The 25,305-nt window shown below is 40.4% G+C and overlaps 1 protein-coding gene across 1 annotated transcript; it reads right to left on the bottom strand.

Annotated features, from left to right (window-relative positions):
- Window positions 1–1,052: 1,052 nt before the first annotated feature.
- arhgap18 (Rho GTPase activating protein 18) lies at window positions 1,053–24,629 on the bottom strand. Its single transcript, XM_070925516.1, has 25 exons — window positions 24,561–24,629; window positions 23,871–23,988; window positions 23,678–23,767; window positions 23,383–23,585; window positions 22,880–22,999; window positions 22,573–22,770; window positions 22,102–22,211; window positions 21,736–21,804; window positions 11,728–11,974; window positions 10,319–10,457; window positions 9,339–9,421; window positions 8,958–9,110; window positions 7,728–7,791; window positions 7,060–7,178; window positions 6,009–6,080; window positions 5,722–5,815; window positions 5,303–5,394; window positions 5,116–5,193; window positions 4,829–4,988; window positions 4,592–4,674; window positions 4,298–4,504; window positions 4,013–4,147; window positions 3,240–3,361; window positions 3,084–3,139; window positions 1,053–2,863 (listed from the first exon to the last, which is right to left on the bottom strand). Exons 1-25 carry the CDS (start codon window positions 24,627–24,629, stop codon window positions 2,772–2,774), a joined length of 2,973 nt encoding a protein of 990 aa, XP_070781617.1. The 3' UTR covers window positions 1,053–2,771.
- Between the last annotated feature and the right edge of the window lie 676 nt (window positions 24,630–25,305).

Here is a 25,305-nt window from a genome sequence, read left to right on the forward strand (position 1 = left end):
AACTCCTCAGTCTAAAGAATGGTTGCCGAGTACCTCTTGGTACTTCCGAACATTTAACGGTGAAATGCAAAATCTTTAGCCTTTGCTTTATATTAACCAAATACAGTTACTACTTAGCTACCCATGATAAGCCCCTACTACTGACCGACACTTCCTATTCTCGCAATTCGACCAGTCACAGCGCGTTTAGTTTGACAGTAGCCAATAAGCGGGGGCTGAAGATGTGCCAGCGAATCAGGTGCGTACACAGTTATGTTTCTGGTTGATGGGTTTGTCCACGACACCAAAACACGTTATGAGGATCATCTGGGAGATAGAGGTAAAGGTGGTTGCTTTGAACACATCAATAGAAGCACCACAAACCGTAGTTAAATCCCACATTTAGAAAAATATAAACTACCATAAATAAACAAGATTAGGAGAAGTTGTGTCAAACGTGAAGGAAGCGTCTCATGAGTTGTTTCTTTTAAATAAATGTCTTATCCTTTCCGAATTGGCTGCAATATTGTTCTGTTGCTTAATGGTTTCAGCAGCTTCAGAATATTCGTTTCCTATTTAAATCCAAAACACTGTACAACCACTTTTGGACATTATTGCAGTCAGGATTGACTTCTGTTACTACAAAGGAGAGGTGACTATGCTCTGTTACGTTTGGTGTCTCTGACCCATAGTAAACCAGTGCACTCTGTCTCAGACCCTTTAAGCCCCACTAAAGCCATTAGTACTCTGAGCCACTCATTTGAGTGACTGGGGCCATTAATTCTCACAGGAAATGAGTTGAATGAAACAGTACCTGGTCAGGGCTGTCAGCCACCTGAGGAAGAGACAGAAGTTACTGTAAGGAAGTCTGCACATTTAACAGTGGAGATTATGAGTTCATATGAAATACAAATACCATTATTATGTATTCAAATGTCTCTCAGAAATCACCAAACTGTGAGAATATCCACAGGGCACAGATCAGTCTCTAACAAATGATTTTTCCAGTGTGCATGCACTCTGTTAGGTCTTTTGCATACATAAGCACTCACACCAGCAGATATGGTAATTAATAACTGCATGTTTATTTACAGGCTGTTTTAGTGGTCATTTCAGAGGCAGTAATAAGACAAAGTCATCATTATTTGGAGAAACAAACATTCACAGTAAACAAGATAATACAAGGCAGGGAGCGACTCAGTTCACAAAAAAATTGAACAGTGACACATTTGTTGTTAATACTCCACAGCTTTCCACAAGAGAAACATCTGTGACGTTTGACTTTGTGGTGCAGATATGATCCTCCACAGGCTGTCGAAACTGTGAGAAACGGCACAGAATCAGATTAAACTTTTGGTGAAAGCCAAGAGAAGTACAGCTATGTGCCAAAAAGATAAAATGGAGATTTTTCTATCCCAGGATTGATACAACTTTTGCCAGTCGTCTACATCAACTGATATCCAGACTGTGAAGAGTACAGAGCCAAAAATCAGAATAACAAAAGCTGAAAGTATTTTGCAACCCATCATGTGAGAGTGTATCATTGAAGGCCATTTATAAAGTCAGCAATTTATTTCTTTTAAAATCAATAATTAATATCACTTAAGAGTCCAACATATCTTTAGCCAAGTCTTTGGTACACAACTTGTAAGGCAATGAGAATTCAATGCGAGCTTACACACAGGCTACTATATATATAAAATAGTTTGTCACATTTGTACACTGGTGAGCAGCAGTACTTGAAGATGGATTCACACATGAACACACTCAAACATCAATGGTTTAAAACGTTAGGATGGACAGGAATATCAATGTACCATGCAAACAGTGATGTCATCATTGCATGCCCTGGTTAGCTGTTGAGCTGTTGTAAATTTCCCCGCTGTGGGATAAATAAAGTCTATCTTAATCTTAATCTAACTCACAGTACAGTACTTCATCACCTCCCCTCTCTCTGAAGTCCCCATCCAGCTTTGGACCCCCTAAAGTAAGCCCATTCACTCCCATGTTCCCTCCTGGTTACAGTGAAGTACTCTGATATCATGACATTCAATATTGTGTATTTTAATAAAACTATAAATAAATAAAAGCCAATATTTTCAAAATTAATTATACAGAAAATAGACCTTAAATTTATTTATGTTATGTTTGATTCATGATTTGATAGAATTTTGATATTTTATTGCCCTTAGCTATATTATTTCAGCCTATTACTGCAGACACAACAAAGTGATTAGTGGCAATAAATCACAGTATACAATTGCAATACTTACAGTAACATAATATTAAGAATCACAATATTGTGGCTCAAGTGCTGTGACAAACTGGGAGAAATGGTATATTTCCACCACAGTGCAACAGTGGTCTGTCAGGACTTCAGAGATGACAAGACAAGACATCTTTCAGCTGCACAACTGTCTGATACTTTAGGCTAGCTGTACCTGAGGCCAAATGTAGCATAAGGCAGGGTGGGAAAAATGGAAAAGTCTGTGTTATTTTAAATCCAAGCACATCATTTTCCCTTTTTTTCTTGTCTGAAAATTATTGCAGTGGAGAAAAAATGCAAACAGTATTTCCACACAGATTTAACCAAAAGGGTTTCATACATTTTAAAACTGCAATTGGACTACTATTTTCTGGCAGTTTTCAGGGCTAACCAATTGTGTGAAACCACACAAGTGCACGGTCCAAGTACGAAGCAGAAACCACAGAGAACCAGGTGATGTCTCTTCTCAGCAGGACACAGTGGGAAAAAGCATGTCCAGCATGCAGCAGGGCAAGATGGTAGGAGTTTATCGTTGTACAGCTTTGATGACCCATTCTGCTGTCGGGTTGAGCTGGAAGAGGTCTTTCATATACGTTTCCCCATGTAGACATCTCTCCTCTGAGGGACGACAGGTAAACAGGAGAGGGAGACAGGCAGAGAGAGGAAAAGCATTGAGAGAGAGAGACATGTAGTGGTTACTATAACGATAATGGATAACCACACTCATCTATGGCTTTTAGACCCACAGCAGGAAGTAAATGTTTTCACCTTTTAGCCTCACTAGCAGGGTTATCAGAGAATACACAATTTAAATATTAAACATAGGAGCAAGACTTACTGATGTTTCCACCAATCTCATAGAGACATAGCTCTTCTCGTTTCACTGCCACTGAACTACGAGAGAGAAATAAAGTAAAAGAAAAAGTTAAGGATGGGCCTCAAACAGCCAAGACAAGAGCGAGTGTGTGTACAATGCTGTATATTCACACATTACCTGTCCTGGCTGAGGAAGCGTGTTAATACATCAGCAGCCTGCAGCTCTTCAGTAAGCTGAACTGCCATGGAGACTTTACTGAACTGTGGTGCTTGGACTCGAATAAATCCCTGTGAACTCTCCTGGTTGTAAACACAGGGACAAAGAGAAACATACAGTCAATCAAAGAGCCATAAACACTTTACAATAATGATTGTCCAAAACACTGTCCTCACCACACACAAACACTCACATGAGACAGGGACTTCAGACATTAAGAATGTGGACTTGGATAAATTCCTGCTCCTCTGTTTAATAAACACCAAATAATGTCTGGTCTCACAGCACTTAGCTAAGCATGTGGGGTCAAGTGTCGCTGTAGTTACTCATTCACTGTTATACTCTGCTAGCTTATAATATAGCAGCTTGTTTGTCAGAGCCTTGATTGTTTATATATTTAGGGCTTCGGAGCAGAAGTGAGGGAGTTTATAAGGGGAACATGCAAAATCCCTTGTCATTACATGTTGATTCTCATCAGCAATGGCACAGCCGGGTGAAATATATATATACATATATTCCGTATATATGTGTGTGTGTGTATGACATCTTATATCCACATAGGAGAACAACATTCCTCATACATCACCATTAGATGTCACTATTTGTCAATAGACTGTATAGGATGACTGGTTGGTATCAAATTGTGATTATTTAGGTTTTTAATTGTGTCTAAACTATTTCAATTCAGCTATAATTTATTTTACACACCATAACCATAAAATGAGAACTCCTACCTCTGGGACAGCTTTATCAGATGGTTTGTCAGTGGTAATCTTCTTCAGCAGCTTTCTTACAGCTCTCTCTTTATTTTGTTTCCGCTGACTTTCCATGTTTTGTTCTCTGACCTGGGTCACAATGAACTTGGGGATCTGGAGGCAAGAGACACACACACACACACACACACACACAGAAACACAGAAACACAGTGAAATAGTGTTCTCTATTGGTTTCATGTTTGTTTATAGTAGTGATTTGAGTGGCAGAATATATCAAGCTAGAGGGCTCTTTCTGATCCTTACGGTCCACAGAAGATTCTGGTATCTGATCAGCAGCCGGACGATGTTGGCCGTGCTGGTTGCCATGGAGAACTCCTGTTGCTCTGTCACCTTGGAGCGGAAGCCTTTGAACATGAAGATGTTGGGTGCCATGACAACAGACACATTGTTTAGGGTCATTTTGTTCTTGGCCTGATGGTCAATGACACGTTGGAAAAACTCCACTAGTGCCTGGGAGGGGGAAGCAAACAGAAATTTAATTTATAATAAAAATAGTCAAAAGTTTCTCATTTACTGAAGTGAAAATGCTGCATCTACCTTCAAAGTATCCCGATTGGCCTCAGGTAACAAAAGGACCAGCAGGTTCAAAGCCTGCAGCTGTTGTTTCTTTGTGGGGAAATCTGTAACACACACACACACACACACACACACACACACACACACACACACACACACACAATGCTTAATGCTAGTTCTTCAGTTCATTGTCTCACAATGTGACTGTAAAGCTCTTCTGATAAAGCAGAATACTTCATGAAGAAATGGTCCACATACTGTTGACAGCAATAAATGCGTTGAGGTACTCCACAGTCAGTAATGGATGGGGTAACTCCCTGATGAACAGCTTCAAAAGGCTTGCAGCATCGTGCTGTTTCAACTGTTGCCATGGGAACATCCCGTCATAGAAGGAGGACTCGAGCTCCTGGCACAGTGACTGACACAGACACAGATACACTACTGTATCAACCTCAAGGACAAGTTAATGTATCAGCCTTTCTTTACTCTGTTAATGCTACAAGCTTAACAATTTTAACATTTCACAGTCAAATACTTTAACCAACCTTGACTCTGGTGGCCGCTCCAGGGATCCGTAGCAGACCCTCTGTGTCTAATCCTTCCTCCTCAATGTGACTGATAAGCTAGGAATAAGGTAGAAAGTGTAAAGATGACAATTTAAGTTGGACACTCTGGTGATAGTGATGGCAGTTCAGTGCCAGTCCTATGACTGACAATGGTTGGCATGCTCACCCTCTGCAGCATGAATGGCACTTTGGTCCCAGGAGCCCGCCTCTGGTCCTGATCCAATAAAGTGGCAAGGGGAACACCAAATAGACCGCTTTCTGCACAAATACATATATACAGTAAAACATATGCTACCTGGAATAAATAGATTTAGATTTATACTAATTTCAGCTATTTTTAATGGCTGTGTGTGTGTGTGTCAGCGTTTGCACATATCCCTGTTTGTGTGTGTGTAAATACTCTTATTTGTTGTTATTAATTTTTACGCCTTAGTTTGTGTCTCTTAGTTTGTGATGAGAAAGGATGTTTACCTTCAGGGCTTTCACTGCTGTACCTGTTTGTGTTAATATAGTGTGTGTGTGTGTGTGTGTGTGTGTGTGTGTGTGTGTGTGTGTGTGTGTGCGTGTGCGCGCGTGCGCACGTACCTTTAGTCTTAACTTTCACAGCTTTGTGAGCCTTGACATCTATCCCAGCAGTGTCAAACAGAGCAGTCATCTCCACCAGCACCAGTCTACGCACCTGGCAGAACATTACGAACAGACAAAAACATATAAGACAAAAATATTAAATAGTAACTGGTTTTTAGAAACAACTCAACTAACTCATCTCTTATGGGGAAATTTGTCTCATAAAATAAACATGACGTGCAAACAAACAAACAAATTACACGAGCACACATGCATGCACAGATCATCCTGTTGTAACACGTTACCTTTTTCATATCCAGAGGAGACAGATCTCCTATTCTGGTCTGGCCTGTTTTATCTCGGAGCAGCTTAAAGTTCTAGAGGAGAAAAACAAAGACAGAGGGGCGTCAGTGACAACGGGAGAAAACATAAAGTTAAGTAAACACTGTGCCAGATTAATTTCTGACTGTATTCACTTTTACATTGCATGCTGAATGTGGACTGTGTAATACTGAATTGACTGAATTGTATGAGAGGTGACCTTTTATGAACACCTAGAACAGCAGAAATAATCTGTTGGACCAGCTTCAACCACCAGAGGGCACTACAGACCCACCTACACACAAATGCTGCTTTCTGCTGATATGCAACACAATCTGTGTGCCACACTGTACGCTCAATGAAACTATAACTAACTATACATACTATATTCTAATGTATTTTTTGGATTTTAAATTTAATTCTGCACTCTATGTCCTCTTTTTATGACATTTCAAGGCCAAATTGTCGACAAACAAACAACCTGACTAAACAATAACTTAAGAATAGCATTTTTCAACACAAGCTGAAGCCGTGTAGATCTACTATAGAGCATAACTTAAAACTTGTGGTCATATATACTTCTCTGGTTGTAAAACTGCAAGACAAACATCCAAAAACAGCAAATATCCAACTTTCTGTTTCATTCCTTCCTGACTACCACTGGCAGTCATCCAGGAATTCGCAGAACCATAGTTACCTTCATAACTTCCGATTTTTCTCCTTAATCTGATTATTTTTACATTTTAATGCACAGTGGGAAGTAAAAAAACTATTCTATGCTGTGAGGTTCTTGAATTTCTGTTGTCAGATCTCTGGTTCCTGCCTTCTCTGGCAATCATTGACCCACAACAATTAGTAAGTTATCAATACAAGCTCTGATATAACCCAGCACAAAAGAATGCTTACAGCAAGAGAGCTATTCGAAGTGGCTTTACATATGTTAAATGCATTAAATCAGTGCAAATATGCTCAGTTTGTCAGTTAGAAAACATACAGCTGAGGAAGTGAATGTGCATATGGCCTTTGGGTACTCACCGGTAGTTTGTCATCAGGTGAGTTAGGGCTCGCGGTGACCTTTAACCTCTGATGGTTGTCCCTGTAAGTGAGCGCCTGCTCTGAAAATGCCACTTCAACGTTCAGTTCAGTCTCTGTTTCTGTTGAGACACACACACAGAAAGGAAATAAAAGATACGACCGCACAAGTAGTGAAGTGCAGATGTGTTTATGTAGGTAAAGTACAGTTGTATATATACACTGACACAGACAATTACATGTGTTTTTTTGTAGTGAGTGTCACAGTGTTTAAGTCACTGCAGCAGACCGAGGAACAAAGAGAGGCCTGCTGCCTTTTCCACCCATTCTACAAGATGTGCAATATAGAAATGTTTACAATAAATCAGTATCAGTCTAATGTTGTGTAATGACATGGAGGAAATACAGTTTCATTGTACTGTTTTAACATATATTTCCACTCAATGTTTATATTACAGTTTATAGCACCTATAAACATCTGCTGAGCTCTGCAAGCTACATAAAGGTGCTGCGGTGTTGTATTGTTTTCTACTGTATTATATCATGTTTTAATCTTTCTTTTCTATTCTATAATTGTGTGTATGAGTTGCTAGGCAGAAGTTTATTTGGGCTTCAGTTTGTCATTCCCCATGCTGACTCATACTGTATGTGTGTGTGAGTGATGCACATACCAGCTGAAGTGACATCTTTTTGTCCATTCTCACTTCCCCCTTTGAGTTTACTAGGCTCCTCATCCTGTAGCACACAGCGCAACACAGAGACACATAACTGTAAAGCGCTCAGTGTAATGTTCAACGAATCACAACCCCCCCCCCCACCCCCACATTACATCTTTCATGTTACATATTATCTTGTCTGTTAATTAGTGGACAAAGTGGGTGTCTAAGTCAAAAAAGTGCAAGACTCTTGGTTCAGAACAGTTTATTCTGCTGACTGGAGTACTTTGGAGTTGCAGTTGTTAATTCTACTCAAATCAAAACATATATCTTTACAATGTTGAATATGAATCCAGTCACTTCAGTGTATTGAAGGGACTTGATTTTGCAGTAATGGAATGGGATTTGGCAGTGAAACAAAAAGCTTGGTAATTGGTTAGACTGGAGACATAAGAACAAAGTTAGCAAAGCTGTGACCACTTCCTTTGTGGTAAAAATAAAAGAGGAAATGTTTAATTTGTGTGTTGTGGTGGGGTGTTCAATTCATGCTATCAAGAAAGGAAGAGATCATGAAGGAAAAACAGTATCAAATCAAAATCAGTTTCTTTTTCATGTCCCACACTTATTAGCTCTCTCACTCTCATGTCTATCAAGTAAATAAAAGGCTACAACCAGCACCTGGTTATCTTAGCTTAGCATGAAGATTAAGCTAAGCAGGGGGTAGCAACTAGCCTAGCCAGCTGTTTATTCTGTAATCCCTGCTTCCTGGAGTCTCCACCAGCACCATTGCCTTATGGTGACGACAAGACTACAGGAAGTTACTACACCCCGCCAAGAAATAGTCCAGCACATAACCCCCTATAAACACTTTTTTTGTACTGATTAAACAAAATAGATATAATGTGTTAATTAGTGAGCTTTAGAGGAGCTGATAGGTGGATTTGTTACCTTGGACAGGGCCAGGCTCACTGTTTCCCTGTTTCCAGTGTTTATGCTAAGCTAACGAGCTCTTAGCAAGAAAGCGAATAAGCGCATTTCCCAAAAAGTAGAACTATTTCTTTAATTAGGTCTTAAATTTTGACATACACAGATGAAAACAGATTTGTTTGATAAATGAATCCTAGCCACAGTCACAGTTTACAGCAAACGAAGCAAAGCAGCTGAACACCTTTCTCTGGCTTTGATACTCTTTCATGTTGATACAATATAATTAGTATGTGTTCATGTGTGTGTGCCTCCCCTAACCTTTTCAGGAGGTCTGAATATATCCCTAACATCTGGAACGTGTTGCCGGTTACGTCGCCGTAGCAACGTCTGCTGTAGTGATGCCACACGACGCTCTACAGCTGCCGCCTGAGTTCTGGTCAGAGTGGACAGGAACACTGCGCTGTCTTCTTCCTGTCAATCAATCAATCAGAATCAATATTGACATGAGTCAATAGGTATACAGTACGTCTAATACATCTAATGCCTTCTTCAGTCAGTCTGTCTGTGTCAAATACATATTCATATCAGCAGGCACAAGTCAACAGTGCAGTATAAGCTCACTGAAAAATGAAACTGATAAACTATGACTCAACCTGGACTCCGGTCTAACTATTTAAATAAGGGACAGACAGTTGACACCTGATCCAGGTCAGCTGCCAGTGAATCATCAAACAGCCGTGCTAGCCCCGCCTCTGTAAGCCACGCCTCCTCGTGTTCGCCATCTGAAAGAGAAAATTAGAGGGGAAAAAAAAAAAAAGGAAAGGTAAAGGATTTTTATTTTTTTATAGTTCCTGAGATGGTACATCACTATCACCATTTTGTGACTCAAAATGAAAGCGGGAAACTGGTATGGAAAAAGATTATAGAAAAATGGGGACAGAAGCCTCTACTTATCCCCATGTAAGACACTCAGTCAATTCTACAGGTGCAGGAAAAGGAAAGGAGTAACCACAGACATAGCTGGACACCCTTACTATAGAGGAAGTGTGTGTTTGCTCCAGAGAACAATAGTCTTCATAAAGAGGCTAAATAAGACTCACAGGAATTGCATATCTCTTATGCATGGCAAAGTCTGAGCTGGGAGGGTGATTTTTACAAACAACTAGCATGTATATTAAATAACAGTGTCTACAAATCATTCTACTTCAGAACATGTGACACTAAAATACTGCAGATAACTAGATTATGTTGTTTGTCCAACCTTTCCATTTCTTTTCAACTTCAACTTTTTTTCAGTTTTGATTAAAAACTGAAACAGATTTCTGTTCAAATGGACTTTTGCATGTGTGCAAGTATAATTGCTGGTCTCATTTTGAACTTTAACACAAAGCCACAACAGAGATGCCAAATGACCACAGTCTGGCTATCTTTCTCCGATGTAGGAGAGATGGGGGACCTTCTGTCTGTGCCAGAGACCCATTGTCTCATAATTCGTCCATGTCAGCAACCATACACACGCCCAAACTATCCTCTGATCAAACTCTGCCATTATCTCATCTGTAAGCAGAATGCTCTAAATCAAGAATAAAAACACACAATGTGAACACAAGCAGATGTAAGAAAAGAGGAAATATATGTCTCTCCATGTCATGTCTTCCCATGGACATGGTGTATCCTACCCTCAGGAATCTTCTGCTGCTCCTCCTCTTGCACTTCTCCTTCCCCTCCACCTTCTCCCCTTCCAGATCCTTCTCCTGAGAGAGTGATATTTTCTACCTCTGTCCAATAGTCGTCCATCTCGAGCTCATCCAGAGAGTCCTGCGAGACACGTGAAGGCAAACAAAGACAGGGACTTCATCATTTAAAGTTTCAAGTTCTCATACCTGTTTCATATCTTGTTTCTGTCCTGAACAGCGGTTTTTGTTGATTAAGATAAAATAGAATATGCTCTTGTGTGCCAGATATGATGGAAAGAGATAACGAAGAACAGCACAAGACTCACAGCCAGTCTGAACAAGTCTCAAGAGTGACTGTAACCGGCTGTGCAGCGTCTCTCAGATACACACACACACACACACACACACACACACACACACATTTTACATAAAACGCCCCACATTTAAACAGACCTCAGAGCATGTTTCTTCAATTCACTCTTTTCCTAAAAAGGAATTGAACTTGAATTCATTTGAACACCTCAGAGACTGAGAATATGTCCTCCCTGAGAGCTACACGTTACTTAAAACACACAACGGACAACAATTGCATGCTTGCCAACCCCCCTGTGAAATTTTAACAGTTACAATTTAGACATTTATAACAAACACTCTCCTGAGTTCGTACAACAGTAGAAAAGGTTGTTGCCTGTGAATCCCACTTTTTTTAGTCCTTTTTTTGTTGTTTATGTTAACTGGACCTATTTGTTTATTTCTTTTTGACAAGCTTGCTGGGACATCTCCATCCACAAGATCTGTATAGTGTATACTGAGCTAGTGAATCAATTAATTATCTCTAGATAATGCAAGACCCTGTCCCTTTAACATCTCTTTTTTATTATTATTTTTTGGGGCTTTTTGTCTTTAATGGACAGTCATATAGAGAAGAAAGGTGGGAGATAGAGAGGGGATGACATGCAGCAAAGGGTCCTGGGTCGGAATCAAACCTGGGCTGCTGTAGTAAGGACTCAGCCTTAATGGTACACACTCTACCAGGTGAGCTACAGGGGCACCCCTGTCTCTTCAACTTCTTGAGCAAAGTGTTTTGCAAACAATAGCAGCAGTCTGCAGTGGTGTGGGACTAGGAAACAAACGAAAGGAAAAACCTGTCCTAATGAAGAGCTCATTTACTTGTCACCTCTCGCGCTTGCATTTCCCATAAAGGCAAGACTAAAGTAAATGTAAGACTTTTAAATTACACTGTTTCATTGACAACTTAGCTCTGAAAAACAGTGTAGAAACACTAACTGACTTCTTTTTCACCAAATATTTCCTCCAAAACAAAAATTCCACAGTTGAACAAGTTGAATGTTAGGAAAACCTGCTCACAAGTGAGGTACGACCACAGATTTATCACATCATTCACATCCTACCTGAGAGTTGCAGCGCTGACATGGCGACCGTGGTCTGGACCTGGAATTGGGACTGTGTCTCGGGCTGGAGCCTGGCTTAGGGCTGGAGGAGGGCTGAGACCTGAGGCAAGCGGCAGCGCTTGGGTCGGGTAGAGACGATGGGTCAGTGCTGGTGGTTTTTGTAGTAATGGTAGTACTGGAGGGCCCATATCTGTCCCCGTGATGTGGGTTCTGGTTCTGTTGAATAGTGTAATGGCCTGCTCTGCGGCTACAAGAAAGACAGACACAGACAGATGGGGACAGAGGCAGATAAGCCAGACATCTAGGAAGATATAAAATCAGGTAATCAGCTGGCACAATCCTTATTAAAACATGTCAAAACCTGATGGACATGTCCCAACAAAACTATTCATCTTGATTTAAAAGAATCGTTGCTCACAATCCCTAGAGTGAAGCTTGCTCCCTGCCACAGTTGTGCACTTAACACATTATTTACTATCATTATTATTTAGTGATGTTATGATCAATGGCTCATATCAGCGTCTATCATAAATAACTCCATGGATTATAAATGTTGGATTGTCTGTGCTCTGTAAAGAGGAGTTTATGCAGCCATGTTTCAAAAGGCAGGTTTCGTCTTTGCTTGGATTTAGATTCATCTTGCAGTGGATGCTAGTACGCCTTTAATGGCAGGACAAGAGAGAGACAGCTTTTGACACGCAACGGTCAGTGAGTCAGATGGACAGAAGTTGGCCAAAGACTCTAACTAAAGACGAGCCAGCAGTGTGTTGAATTCCCAGCCAGTCAGATAATGAGGACAACCTCAGCAGGGACTAAGAATAGCAGCATCTCTTTGCTAGCTCATCTCAGCATACATATGATAGTGTTGTTTAGCCTAGCCTAGCTAAGACAGTGTGCACCATTAGTGCAAATTATGGTCAGGATGATCTCGTACAGGCCATCTAACTGTGGCCATGGTCATATTTATTACACACTCCCAGCAGCCCATATGACAATCAATACACAATAGTGAGATAGTGAGACAAATGTCATGGCTTTCATATTTGTTGCATGGGCCTTAACAGTGGCCTTTAACATATTTTCTGATTCATTCATTCTGTAGGGTAGTACTCCTACTACGTTGTATTGTACTGTAAAATTATAACATCTGAAAGAGTGACAACAAAGAGAAAAATTGGTCAATATGATACATCGTCTCATCAAAATGCATTACCTGAAGACGTTATACACAATACTAATGTTGGTAAATCATAACAAAATATGACAATGTGTGTTTTACTGTGGCCCTTTTTCTTGGCTTTGCTGATGTCCGACTGAATGTCCCCTTTGTTGTGACAGGAAGTTACATTATCTAACACAGCACATTCTCTCTCTCTCTCTCTGTTTCTCTTCCACTTCAAGCTATAGAGTGATGATCGAGTGAGAAGCTACAGTACTAACTGTAACAGCTGAAACCGGATGTGTCAACTGTTTATACTTAAATTAAAGCAACTTCCTGCCCGTTAAGATGGGAAAACTGTGGAAAAATTAGACAATGGTCTGCAATACTGTAAGGAATAATGTTAAGTATATGTGACTTACAGTAAATAACACACAATATGTTACAGTTCAAAACTGTATACTCTTAAAAGTAATGTTTCAGACACCATTTGTCCAGTTTTTAATCAAACTTTGAAGACCCATTTGGCACTGTAGTCCCGCATTTAAAAACACTATATGTGAACTGGGATTTAAAGGGAAAAAGAGGGATAAAATACAGACTGGCTTCATAATAATGCTTTAAGTAAAGGCTGTAGATGCCGTAACACTCGTCTAAAAAGGGTGCCTCATTTGTGGGCGATGACACATGAACGCAAATGGAGTGAGTTAAAAAAACTCAAATAAGATGTCTCAATTAGGCTTCTAGACTGCCCAGTCACCAAGAAATGGGTGCCAATCAGCCAAAAATAATGATGATCTTCTTGAATAACGGACTGCAAAAAATATTAGACAAGGAAGTAGCAATTGTAACTGAGATGAAATGAGGTAAAGGAAATGAATTACCCCATGAGGCTAACAGGGAACTCAGACTGAACGAGTTGATGTGCTGTATTCATTAATTTGGAATTATCAGCGGAGTATTACACTCGTGCTGAGCCAAGGCCACATACCACAGCAGACTTCCTGCCACACACACACACACACACACACTGTGTACATACTAAGAAAGCGATAAAAAACACTGGTAAATATAGACACACACACACACACTTTGATCTGGTTTTAACAAAGAACATTTTTGTTACCAACAATTGACCTCCTCCTCTCCTTCCGCTAATTCCTCTTCTTTCTCTTCTCCCTCCTCCTCCTCCTGTCATGTATTTCCTCTCCTCCTACACCTCGCCAAGGACTAGAGTCTCTCTTTTCCTGTCCGCTTGGTACTTTGTATTTCACCCCTGCTTTCTTCTCTGTTGTCCTATATGTCTCTCCATTCTCCCCTCCTCCCAGTAGGACTTAGCACTGTGTGATAGTAACACATGCAGAAACATGGTGTCCGACTCCTCTCCATCCCTCTTTGTTTTATTGATAGCAAACTGAAACGAATGTTCAGCTAAAGTATATTTACATATGCACACAAGCTGAGGGCCAAAGTATGATCCTTTGGAACAAATGAGTTCACACACATCTTACATTTGTACTATTTTTAAATTAATCAATGACATTTAGTGCACAAACGTATGTCCCCCTCAGGATGAATTGTAATAACTTCGGTGATCCCTTTTTCACTTTTCATGAAAGTGCCATCATCAGGTCCAAATTTGAATTTGTCCAATACTCTGTTTTATGACTAATACTTGCAGAACTAATGATAATCCCATCAACTTCAGATATACTGTGTTTAGTGCTAATTAGCACATGTTAGCATGCTAACATGCTAAACTAAGATGGTGAACATGGTAAACATTATACCTCCTAAATATCCGCTTATTAGCATTGTCATTGTTAGTATGTTGCCATCTTGTCTTATGCCGGTCTGTGGATGGAGTCCAAATCTGTCTGATACTCCACAAAGATCAAAAGTCAACAAGAAATAGGTATAGCTATTGATTGGACATCAAAGACTGTGATGTAACACTAGCCACTTGCCCTGAACGATCTGATTGGCTAAGACACTCATGCCTCGTTTCCCATTGTAACTGTGAACCTGCAGTTCAAGAAAACATATTTACAACCATGTTAAAAATTAAGCTTTGCAGCTTCCAAGTAATAGTTGTTGACCACTCGGTGATTTGTCGTGCTTCCTCTGAGTGAATCATGATCATGATACTGATGTGTTTGTGGTGTGCGGCTATCTCAGTTCAATAAGCTGTGAAAGTGCAGAGAAACACCCACAATAACGCAAACAAATTATTCAGTGCTTTACATTCAATAGCACACATGACTTTGCTCTCTTACACACGCACTCATAGAGGTCAGGTGGGCTGTCCTTGTACATAAAACAAACATATTCTTTCTCTGGCACACTTTCATGCACACCAATGACCTTTAAAGGAAAGCGGTGTGGCAGCTGTGTGTGTCATTGTACTACTCTTTGTACCTTTATCACCTGCTTTGAGCTGCCGACAAAGATGGAGGGAGTATGCGTTGGTGTGTGTGTGTGGAGAGAAAACAACTTGCAGAAGCAAATCCCACACCGCGAGGTGCAAACAGGAATAGGAGGAAACGGTGTCACACAGCAGAAAGCAAGTTCAGCACTGATGAGTTGAATATGAGTCAAGATCTGAGGAAGTGAACTCAGTGATACTTATTTGCTCTCTTGCCGAGAGTTAGATGAGAAGATTGAAACCACTCACTACAACCAGCAGCCGGTTAGCCTAGCTTAGCACAAAGACTGCAAACGGGGGAAACAGCTAGCCTGGCTATATAACAGAAAGTAACAAAATCCGTCTATCAGCACCTCTAAAGCTCACTAATTAACACCAAAGTGTAAAAACGACATGTTGTGGTTTTAGCTTCATATTTATCGTACAGACAAGAGTGGTATTCATCTTCCCGTCTAACTCTCAGCAAGAAAGCGAATAAGAGTGTTTCCTTTTTTAAAAGTATTTAAAATACTTCTATCACCACTGCAGATGGATGTGGTAGGTGACCAGATTTGTTTTTATGATTTAGCAGCTTCAAAAAAGTGAACAATGGACAGCCGAGGATGTTTTGCAGCCAACATAAGAATGGGAAAGAGAATAGTGTGTGTGTGTGTGTGTGTGTGTGTGTGTGTGTGGTATTCCCATTGACATCAACAGGTGCCAGCTGCCCTCAGTGGAAAACACAGGCTGCCTCTGTTCCCCCTCTCCTACAGTTACTGGAGTCAGCAATGACACACTGGTTGAATAAATCATCTGTATTTAGTTCTGATGAATCAGTTGTCTCTGTCAGTGTTTCTGTCTCCATCCCTGTCTCACACCATATTTCAGCTGTTTTTGGGAGCTGTCTGTCTCTCTTGCTATCTGTTTCCCTGGATTATGTAATTTTTCAATTATTTATGGTAGTAATTGTAATTTTTATTTTACAGATTTCACTAGATGAGTTTTTTTGTTGTGGTCCATGCTTGTCTGACATCTTGTAACCTTTCACATCTTGTCTTCCCTTTCTGCAGATGTCATTTCCTGTGCAGCATTGTATTTCTGCTGTGGGGTTAGGCTGTCTGTTGCATCACACAGTGAATTTATTAAAACCATGTGTGTCCACTTTTCTTCTACATAGATGCTTGGGGAAGCGCTGGTTCCTTCACAGCAATGGAAAACACAACAGAAACACGCTTCCCTTTAGCTAAAAGCTGAGCTTCTCCTTCAATTTAAAAGAGAAAAAAAAAAGACATCCACGTGCAAGACTCCCAGCGGGCACGTAACCTAAGGCTCCTTAGGTCGGATGTCCACTGCTGGTAAAAGGCCAGAAGCTTTCTGTCTGTCTGTCTGTGTCTCTCATTTCCTGACCAGGGGAAACAATGACACAAAACTAAGGCTTCACGTCAACCTAGAGGACACACACACACACACACACACTCTCACACACACACACACACACACACACACACACACACACACACACTCTCACACACACACACACACACACACACACACACACACACACACACACACACACACACACACACACAGCTGTGGGAGGTGAGACAAAAGCAGGCTGTAACGTGATGCTGTTTTTTTTTCTAGTTAGCTGGACAAGCCATCTGGAACACACACACACACACACACACACACACACTGTATATACAGATACATACACACAGGGGCAGGTGTGTCCGTCTGAATGCCAGCTGGACTGTTGCTCTGTGAGTTGTTTACTTTCACCACACCACGGTTGTTGACAGCAGTTGTTTGCTGATCTAAACATGTACTGGGCACACACACAGCCAGCTCGCCGTGGAGGAATAAACAAATGCACTCTGTTATAAATAAAAGACTGTAACTGTACAGTTGTTGCCATATGAGCTTAGTTCCCGTTCAGTGTTTCCTGTTGCAGCACCTCAAAATGTGTCTTTTCCTCAATGTAAGAAGCCGACAAGGAGGTTGTTATTATTTAGATTTAGCATTATGTTATTATTTTAGATGCATATTGTTGGATACAGCGAGGACACAAATTAAAGGACGACATGACAGATACAGGCCTCACTGAATGGTTTGATGACTATGAAAATCACTAGATCTCAACCTAGTTGAACACCCAGAGAATTTAAACCAATGTGAGAGACAGCGCTCTCCACCGCCATCATAAAAACACCAAATGAGGGAATATTTTTCTGAGGAATGGCGTTCATCCCTGCAGGAGAGTCCCAGAGACTTATGGGAAGACGCCAGCATTGTTGCCACTTTGTATCACTGAAAACGGAATATCTTTGGGTTTTGGATGGTTAGTCAGACAAAATAAGACATCTGAAGACATCACATTGGGCTGTGAAACCTTTTGATGGGCAATTTTCACCATTTTGTAACATTATAATACACTAAATGATTAATTGCAATAAAGCATGACAGGTTCATTCATAAATTAAATAATGAGCACTTGCAGTGAGTTTATTTTACTGCATCAAGTGACATCAGTGCAAATCAGACTCCTTTTAACCTGGTGGTCCTGCTGCTGTACTGTATACTGTGCTGTTCCCGTCAGTTTAGGGCTGCGACCAAAGATACATTCTCAATATTGATTATTCTGTTGATTATTTTCTCAATTAATCATTTGTTCATTAAAGTGCCAGAAAATAGTGCCCTTAACAATTTCTCATTCTCTTGTTTTGTCCAATTAACAGTGTCTTGATTGAGAAATGACTTGATTAATTATCGATAATAGTTCCTGATAAATTTCAGTTGATTGATCAGTCTAATAATGGTTTCAGCTGTACATCATTTTAACCATAGTCCAACAACAACAGCAGCAGCTAACTAGCTACTTTATATTGCACACAATAAACACTGATTTAGAACAGTGTTATCTATATTGCACACTGGTGGAAAAGAGATTATCCCCAGTGGTGTACATGTGTTAGATAGGCTACCTTGCAAACAATCTGGGAGAGTATAACAAAGTCAAGGTTAACCTACTGCTCTGCTGATTAGGAATGTGGTAAAGGAAAAACATAACCCAAGGCCAAGGGCGGAGTTGAGCCCCATCATGGAAATAAAAAAAAGGGAAAAGTAGTCTGCCTGGGTGCAGTGAACCAGGTTCTACTGTTGAGTTACTGCTGGGTTCAAGTCCTCCAGCAGGATGCAGCTCACACACTGAAGGCTGGCGGGTTTCATTCAACATATTCTGCACAGAAGCTCAAAACATGAGGAAAAACAACACTCACTGTGACCTTTGCTCACTCTCTCTCTCACACACACACACACCTTTAGCCGCCACTGCCCTCATTTCAAAGTGTGATATTTACAACTACACACACACTCGTCTGTCCCACCTGGGCACGGTGGCCTCGGGGTCCTGGGCTGACGGACAGCGGGGAGCGCACGATCCAGTTTTCGGCAACAATTCCGCGTTGCTGTGGTAACCCGTTAAAACCACTCCCTGGGTCTGCTGCTGCTGCCGACTCATGTTTCTCCTCCTTTTCTTCTTTCTTCTTCTGCTTCACACACAGCTGACATCCACTCTCTAACTGATAGGTGGTCTATCTATCCCCTGTAGATCTATCTATCTATCTATCTGTGCTTTCCAACGCCGGATTGTTGTGTTGCCGACTCATTCTGACATCAGACTCTCCTCCCTCTTGTTCTCGTCTTTCTCTACAACGTGTGTGTGTGTGTGTGTGTGTTTGAGAGGCGCTGCAGGACAGGGGCTGGATCACAGATACAACACAGCACAGGGATTGGCTGAAACCGCAGGGCAAAGTTTAACAGATGGTGGCGCCCCCTTCTGCTCGAAGAGGGTACTGACTACTTTTTTTTTGCAGGGTGTTTCCATAAATTATCCACAAATCCTATCATCTTTCTTTATTAAGTGCACACCTGCTCCATAAGATGCTGCATACAATGTAGTGTACTGGACAGTGACACATTTTAACTATGAACTTAAAGTGTTGATGTTACATTTTTGAACTATTTAAGGCTGCCTATATATTTATTAGGTGAACAGTGTGGGAATCATAGCCCACTTTTCATCATAAACATAAACATAGTCAAAAAACAAGTGATGCGATATGACCCTTTTCCCCATTTTCTTTTTTTTTGGCTCCATGTATCAGCTTCTGGCTTTCAAAGTAAAAGTACCAATACTACACTATGAAACATGATGACATTGTTACTTACTATATCAGCAGTAAAATGTACTCCTCATTCTGAAGAATAGTTCCTTTCAGTGTCTTGAAGTAATATGTTACACATGGGATCTCATTTTAATAGATGCTCCAGGTGGTGCTTGGTCTGACTACTTCATTTGCCATGCATCATATTTTATGACCTTATCATATACAGTATCTTGCAGGTAAAATATTGCAGTACCCGGTAACTACAGCTGTCAGATAAATGGAGTAAAATGTAATGTTTACTGTAAAAAGCAACCACAAGTAAAGCACATGAAAACCTGAAAAAACCATCACCTCTATATTCTTTTCATTGTCTACATGCTTGCAGATGCTTTGTATTTATATGCACCTCTTTCTCTGGATTGAGAGCTGCATCAGTCGTCACAGCACACTTACAGAACATCACACCCTTGAACTAAAAACCATAATCAATCATTTCCCATACTCCAATAACTATACATGTATCTCAAAAAAGTTTCAACATACTTAAAACTGAATGACTCAGTGATATTTTAACATTTAAAAGCACCAATTTTTCGTTTGTTGCTGACAATTTAGGCTGAATTAATGTTAGTCAGATTGGTAAAGTATATAAGTACCTGAATGTGGAACAAATGCCTTTTTTTTTTAAATAATCTGAACACACACACTCAAACAGCATCATTTTAAACTAATGAGTAGCAGAGTGAGACAGCATCTGTGTGCTTCCTGTCTCGCTCTCATCCCTCACCTGAGATGAAGGTAGTAGACAAGTCTGGAGACCATCGTGTGTCCGTCGGTGTCAGGACAAACAGTCTTTAGCAGAGCACGACCTCCTGGCCGTGTGCTGAGAGACGCTGGTGAAACACTCAAGACGCTGTGACAAGAGGATTAGCCAAAGGTCAATCAGATTTTGCTGCTCCTCCATCTGCCCCTCCACACCACTGATCCCCCTGTCATCTTACCCCCCCCCCCCTCCCATTCTGTCAATCTGTCCAGTTACTACGTATCACTCACTTCCCTCTCCGATTCTGCTGCACTTTGCCAAACATTCCCCCCTCATACAGTATGGCAGCATGTTTTGGTGCATGTGATGAGGACAGTAGAGCCACTGCCCTGGCAAATATGAATATCATCAAGCAGTCTATTCATATTCTAATGGTCAAATATCTCACATCTTAATTGTATTTGGAGTTTTTCTGCCAAAGCCTGACATTATTATTTATACATGAGCAATTTGCTGTTCTGGAGGCAGAGATTGTTTAAGTATGCCCCCTGGTGTTTGTTGGTAAACATAACAGCTAATAGCCCTTGAATCAAAATGCTATCGTTCAGACTCTCTGAGACTCTCAGTTTGTATGTTTTTGCCATGTTGCAAGTCAAATCTCCCATGCAGGATACTGAAGAAAACTGCAACCACTTATTATCCACACCCCCAAGGCGCATTAATGAAGTCCATGTCACAAAATCTAACTTAACTTTATCAAACTTCTTTGTTGAACCAGTTGAACTTATACTGACAATCATAGTTCATACAACTGAGGTAATTTGTTTAACACTTAATCAACAAAAGCAATATCTATTATGCTCAAACAGTAATCCAATAATCTTCTGTATGAAACAGTAGCCAAGTGTCAATATTCATTTAAAGAAGAATGAATAAAGCTAAACTCATGAAAACTTGCTATTTTCAATTTATCTACAACAAAGACAAGATATCTTGGTAGTGAAAAGGTTTATTTTTTATCATTATCACCTCAGGAGTAATCAGAACCCATGCAAATATTACACTAAACAACAACAAAGTGTTGACAGAGAGGAAGCAACTTTATAGAAAATTGCTGCCGCTCAAGATCCCCTGTGACTGTTCATGCAAATGTTCTTCCAGCCTTCATATTTAGTCATTTGAGGTGAAGGCACATTCTGCAAAAGCATATCTTCAAACATAAACTGTTGAGCAACATTATTAACAAACATTCAAAGAACTTACTGAAGAACTTAAACTATACATTTGAACAATATTATTCCTTAACATAACACACACAAAAACACAAAAGGTTTGCAGAACTGGAGCGAAAATGTGCTCTTTACTCTGTCGTCTGCAACACACAAACATTTTATTAACTTATTTATGAACAGTCTTTCTGAAAAGCTCAAAAATAGGACTTAAGAATGTTAGAAGATTAAGGAAACTGGCTGAACAGGATTTATTACCGTTTAACTCATCTTTACAGCTTCACTTGCCCCTCAAGTCTCTGAACATCTTGGAGTACAATTCTTTCTGTTGGTCCAAACTGTCTTTATAGCATCTGAAACATGAAAACCATTTATACACATGAACATCTTCAGAGAGATTTGTGGCCTTGGGTAGCTCTTCCATTTTAAACTAAAACACCAAATATGCCATTCAACAAGGATACATGAAGACACATATTATCATACATATACAACATATTACTAAGCCAGAAAATAAATGAAAGCACATGCTTAACACTTCTATGTTAGCTTGAAACGAATGCAATTTAGTTCAAGCAAGCGGACCAACCTGTCCTGACTACAGTACTCATTCTAAACGTCTTAAATGTGTCAACAAAAGTTCATCTTACGTTGCCACTTTCCTCAGCAGGTTGTTGATGTCACTGTCAAAGGGCTTCTTTGCTTGAGCAGTTATGAGGCAACCCTGGGCGCTCTCGTACTCGTGCAGCTCCAGATACGCCTGACAAGAGATGACATCAGTCTGAATAATGGACTAATTGTTATCTGATGTGCAAGCACATTAGAAAAGCTCTCCATGGATCTCAGGGAAATGCTAAACCAGAATGTACCTAAAAATAAAAATCCTTGGTGTTCAGTCAAGCTAAAATGTCCAAAGTTATAATTTCAGGTCATGTTGTCGAGTAATGTAACAAAAGTGAGAAGAAGTTATCTTCATTCAACAAACTTAATAAAACTCTCCAGGGATTGAACATCACCTGTCTGTGCTGTCGACAAACATTTACTGATAATCTCAACAAGCTAAGCCAAGGATTTTTATCTGATGGTTTGGAAAACAAAACAAACAAAAGCCTCCGTCTGACCTGTCCACAGCGGAAAAGAGCCTTTGTGTTGGCGGAGTCTATCTCTAAGGCTTTGTTGCCATATTTCAGGGCTTTGTGCGGTCTCTCCAGGCGGAGCTCGGTGAGAGAAAGGTTCAGATAGAGAGGAAGCAGCGCCGTCTTGATCTTCTCCTTCTCTGCATCACTCTGTGTTTCCCTGTTCTTCAGCAGCATCATCGCCTGTCGGCCAAACACAGAATCCATTACAAAACACATTTTCACCTTTACCAGTACAAAGAAAAAATGAAAAATAAAGAGCAGGGTCTCTTGTAGCACTTTAAAGATTTACCTGTTTATAGCGATCTTTGCCATTGTCATAACGGCTCTGGTTGAAGCAACGGTTGCCAAAGCTGCGTAATGTGTTGACAACTTCAAGAAGCGTCGACAAAGGAACTGTGTTCTGCTCTTCCTGAAGGCAGAGAGGGTAAAAAGCAATGCAGAGTAGCCAACCATACAAACAGAAATCCTCCAATTCTTCTACATCTTTCTGCCTCATTGGCTATTAAAAATTGTATGATAAAAATAATAGGTTATAAGCTACAAAGCATACACAGAAAAGGATAAGGTGCATCATCATATCTACTTGGCTGTGGCTTCTGAAGGCAAGATTGCTCCGTTCTCCATAACTGCATGAATGCAAATGAAAGCTAGGTGGGTGAAAAAATCTACTTTTAGTGTTGCTACTTTTAGTAGCATGACATGAGCATGCATATGATGCCAAGTGGAAGAAGTACTTCTCAGTACAGTTCAGTACAGATTGTGACAACAACAGGGCACGTGAAGCCTCCCTACCGGACTCATTGCACTAAAGTCGTCCACTTGTCCGGAGTCGAGGAAGTCCAGGATTTGAACCTCATACAGAACCACAGCAGCAGCGGGAATGAATGGAGGACAACCCATGTCCCCGTATGCATACTGGGGCTGGAAGAGGAAACGAGAGAACTCTCCTTTCCGCATGGTCAACAGACCTAGCTCCAGTCCGGCCAGCGTCACATCTGTTCAAATGGTAATATAGTTTTCCTGTAGGCCACAATCTTTAGAGGCTAACAGGCAAATGACTGCTGAACCTGCACAGGGAGTTACTGACCTCTCCCCAACTTCATCATTTGGGGGTACTTGAGGTTTGTGGTAGTTTCGAAAGGCTGGTCAGAATATTCAAGGAAACCAGAGTATTTGACTGTGGAGGAAAGAGGAGGAGGAAAGGTCATGGCAGAGCAAAATCATATGGCAAACAATAAATAACTCAGGAGTCTTCAGAACAGAATTGAACTTGTAAATACTCAATACTGAAGCGTTTTGGGGGACAGGTGGGCCCTCTCCAGGTTGGACCACCTCTTTCAGGATCCCTCCATCTCCCAGGACATCATTCATCTGCTGGCTAAGCTGTTCAAACGGACTCTACGACGGCAAGAAAAGCCTTGAAATAACTCCACAATATTTTCACAATCAATTCAATCTGTGTGTAAAATCACTTGCAAGCATTAACCAGTACATTAGTTATTAGTGCACGTCTGGTGTTATTATGAAGTCATATACAAGTGTAATTCCCCGCCGGGGATCAATAAAGTATTTCTGATTCTGATAAACAGCTGATTTTCATTCTGCTGAGACACTTTGAAACATCTACAGTAGATCATTTGTAAACCTAAGCAGCCTTCATAACAAGACCTTCTTATAATCATTTATTGACTTTACAGTATGTCAATGATCTCAGCTGCTGATGATGAAGAGATAATGTTGTTACACTGAATTGGGCTAAAAAAAAATAAATAATAAAAATAAAAACATCTGTAGACGATGAATGCTGACTTATACCACATTCAACTTTACATCCTTAACTTAAAGCGTTAACAGGTCTGATCATACTTAAGCCTCACTTAAATAAATAGTGACAAATCTCATGAACATCACCTAACAAGCACTTAGCCAGTTAGCTAGCCACGCTGAGCGCCTCCAACATGTTAACTTACCGGAGTCCTCAGCCGCTCCTCGGCGTTTATTAACCTCCGGATACTCGATATTAACCCGTTTCCTGACATTTAGTCGGTGGGTAAGGCAGGTTTATTTTAGCGTCGCTAAACGGGTGGCTTAATTGAGAGTTAAAGTAGTTTCCAGCTCTGTTTTGGCGCTCAGGTACGGGTCACTCTGTGGAGTCAGGTGACTTTGAAAACAAATGAGACTGAGCTGTGGGAGCAGCCCAGAGGTCCTGAGACTTCACTATGTGTTCACTTCACTGACTACTGCTGCAAGCATCATCTTCAATATCTACTCACATGAAGGATTCCCCTACAAGTTATTAAGTTGTTTGTAACACAATATACAAACCAACCATTTAAAATAAAAATATATGCTTCAAAATAATGCATGCACTTCCTGTAAGATACACACCAACTGTTCTGCCTCTCCTCTTCATTCATCTGTGACTCTGTGACTGATATAAATGGATGTTTTTGATCTATTATATGTGTTCCTTTTTTCCCTTGTGACGTAAAGGAATATGACAAGAAAAACATGAGAAAGAGAAAAAAAAAATAAGAGGGAGGAAATAACATGTTGATGTGCAAAGTAAACTATGGCGTTACTGATATGAACTGTGGTATGTGTCTGTGCGTGTACATGAAGCCATGCTGTGTTAAGTGTGAGTGTTGTGAGGAGGGCAGTGTATGACAATTAACATATGAGAACTCAAACAAGAAGAAAAAAAGCAGCATTATT

The sequence above is a fragment of the Enoplosus armatus genome, chromosome 19, assembly GCF_043641665.1.
Source record: "Enoplosus armatus isolate fEnoArm2 chromosome 19, fEnoArm2.hap1, whole genome shotgun sequence".
Lineage (NCBI taxonomy): Eukaryota > Metazoa > Chordata > Actinopteri > Centrarchiformes > Enoplosidae > Enoplosus > Enoplosus armatus.

Bases quoted from the DNA above. Each gene is read 5' to 3' on its own strand.
- arhgap18 (XM_070925516.1), bottom strand. From the start codon at position 24,629: ATGTCAGGAAACGGGTTAATATCGAGTATCCGGAGGTTAATAAACGCC. The intron at 22,212-22,572 runs GTCAGACGGAGG...ATCTCTTGTCAG, and splicing joins CTCTTTTCCGCTGTGGACAG to GCGTATCTGGAGCTGCACGA. The intron at 3,140-3,239 runs GTAATGTGTGAA...TCTCTCTCGTAG, and splicing joins CGCTTCCTCAGCCAGGACAG to TTCAGTGGCAGTGAAACGAG.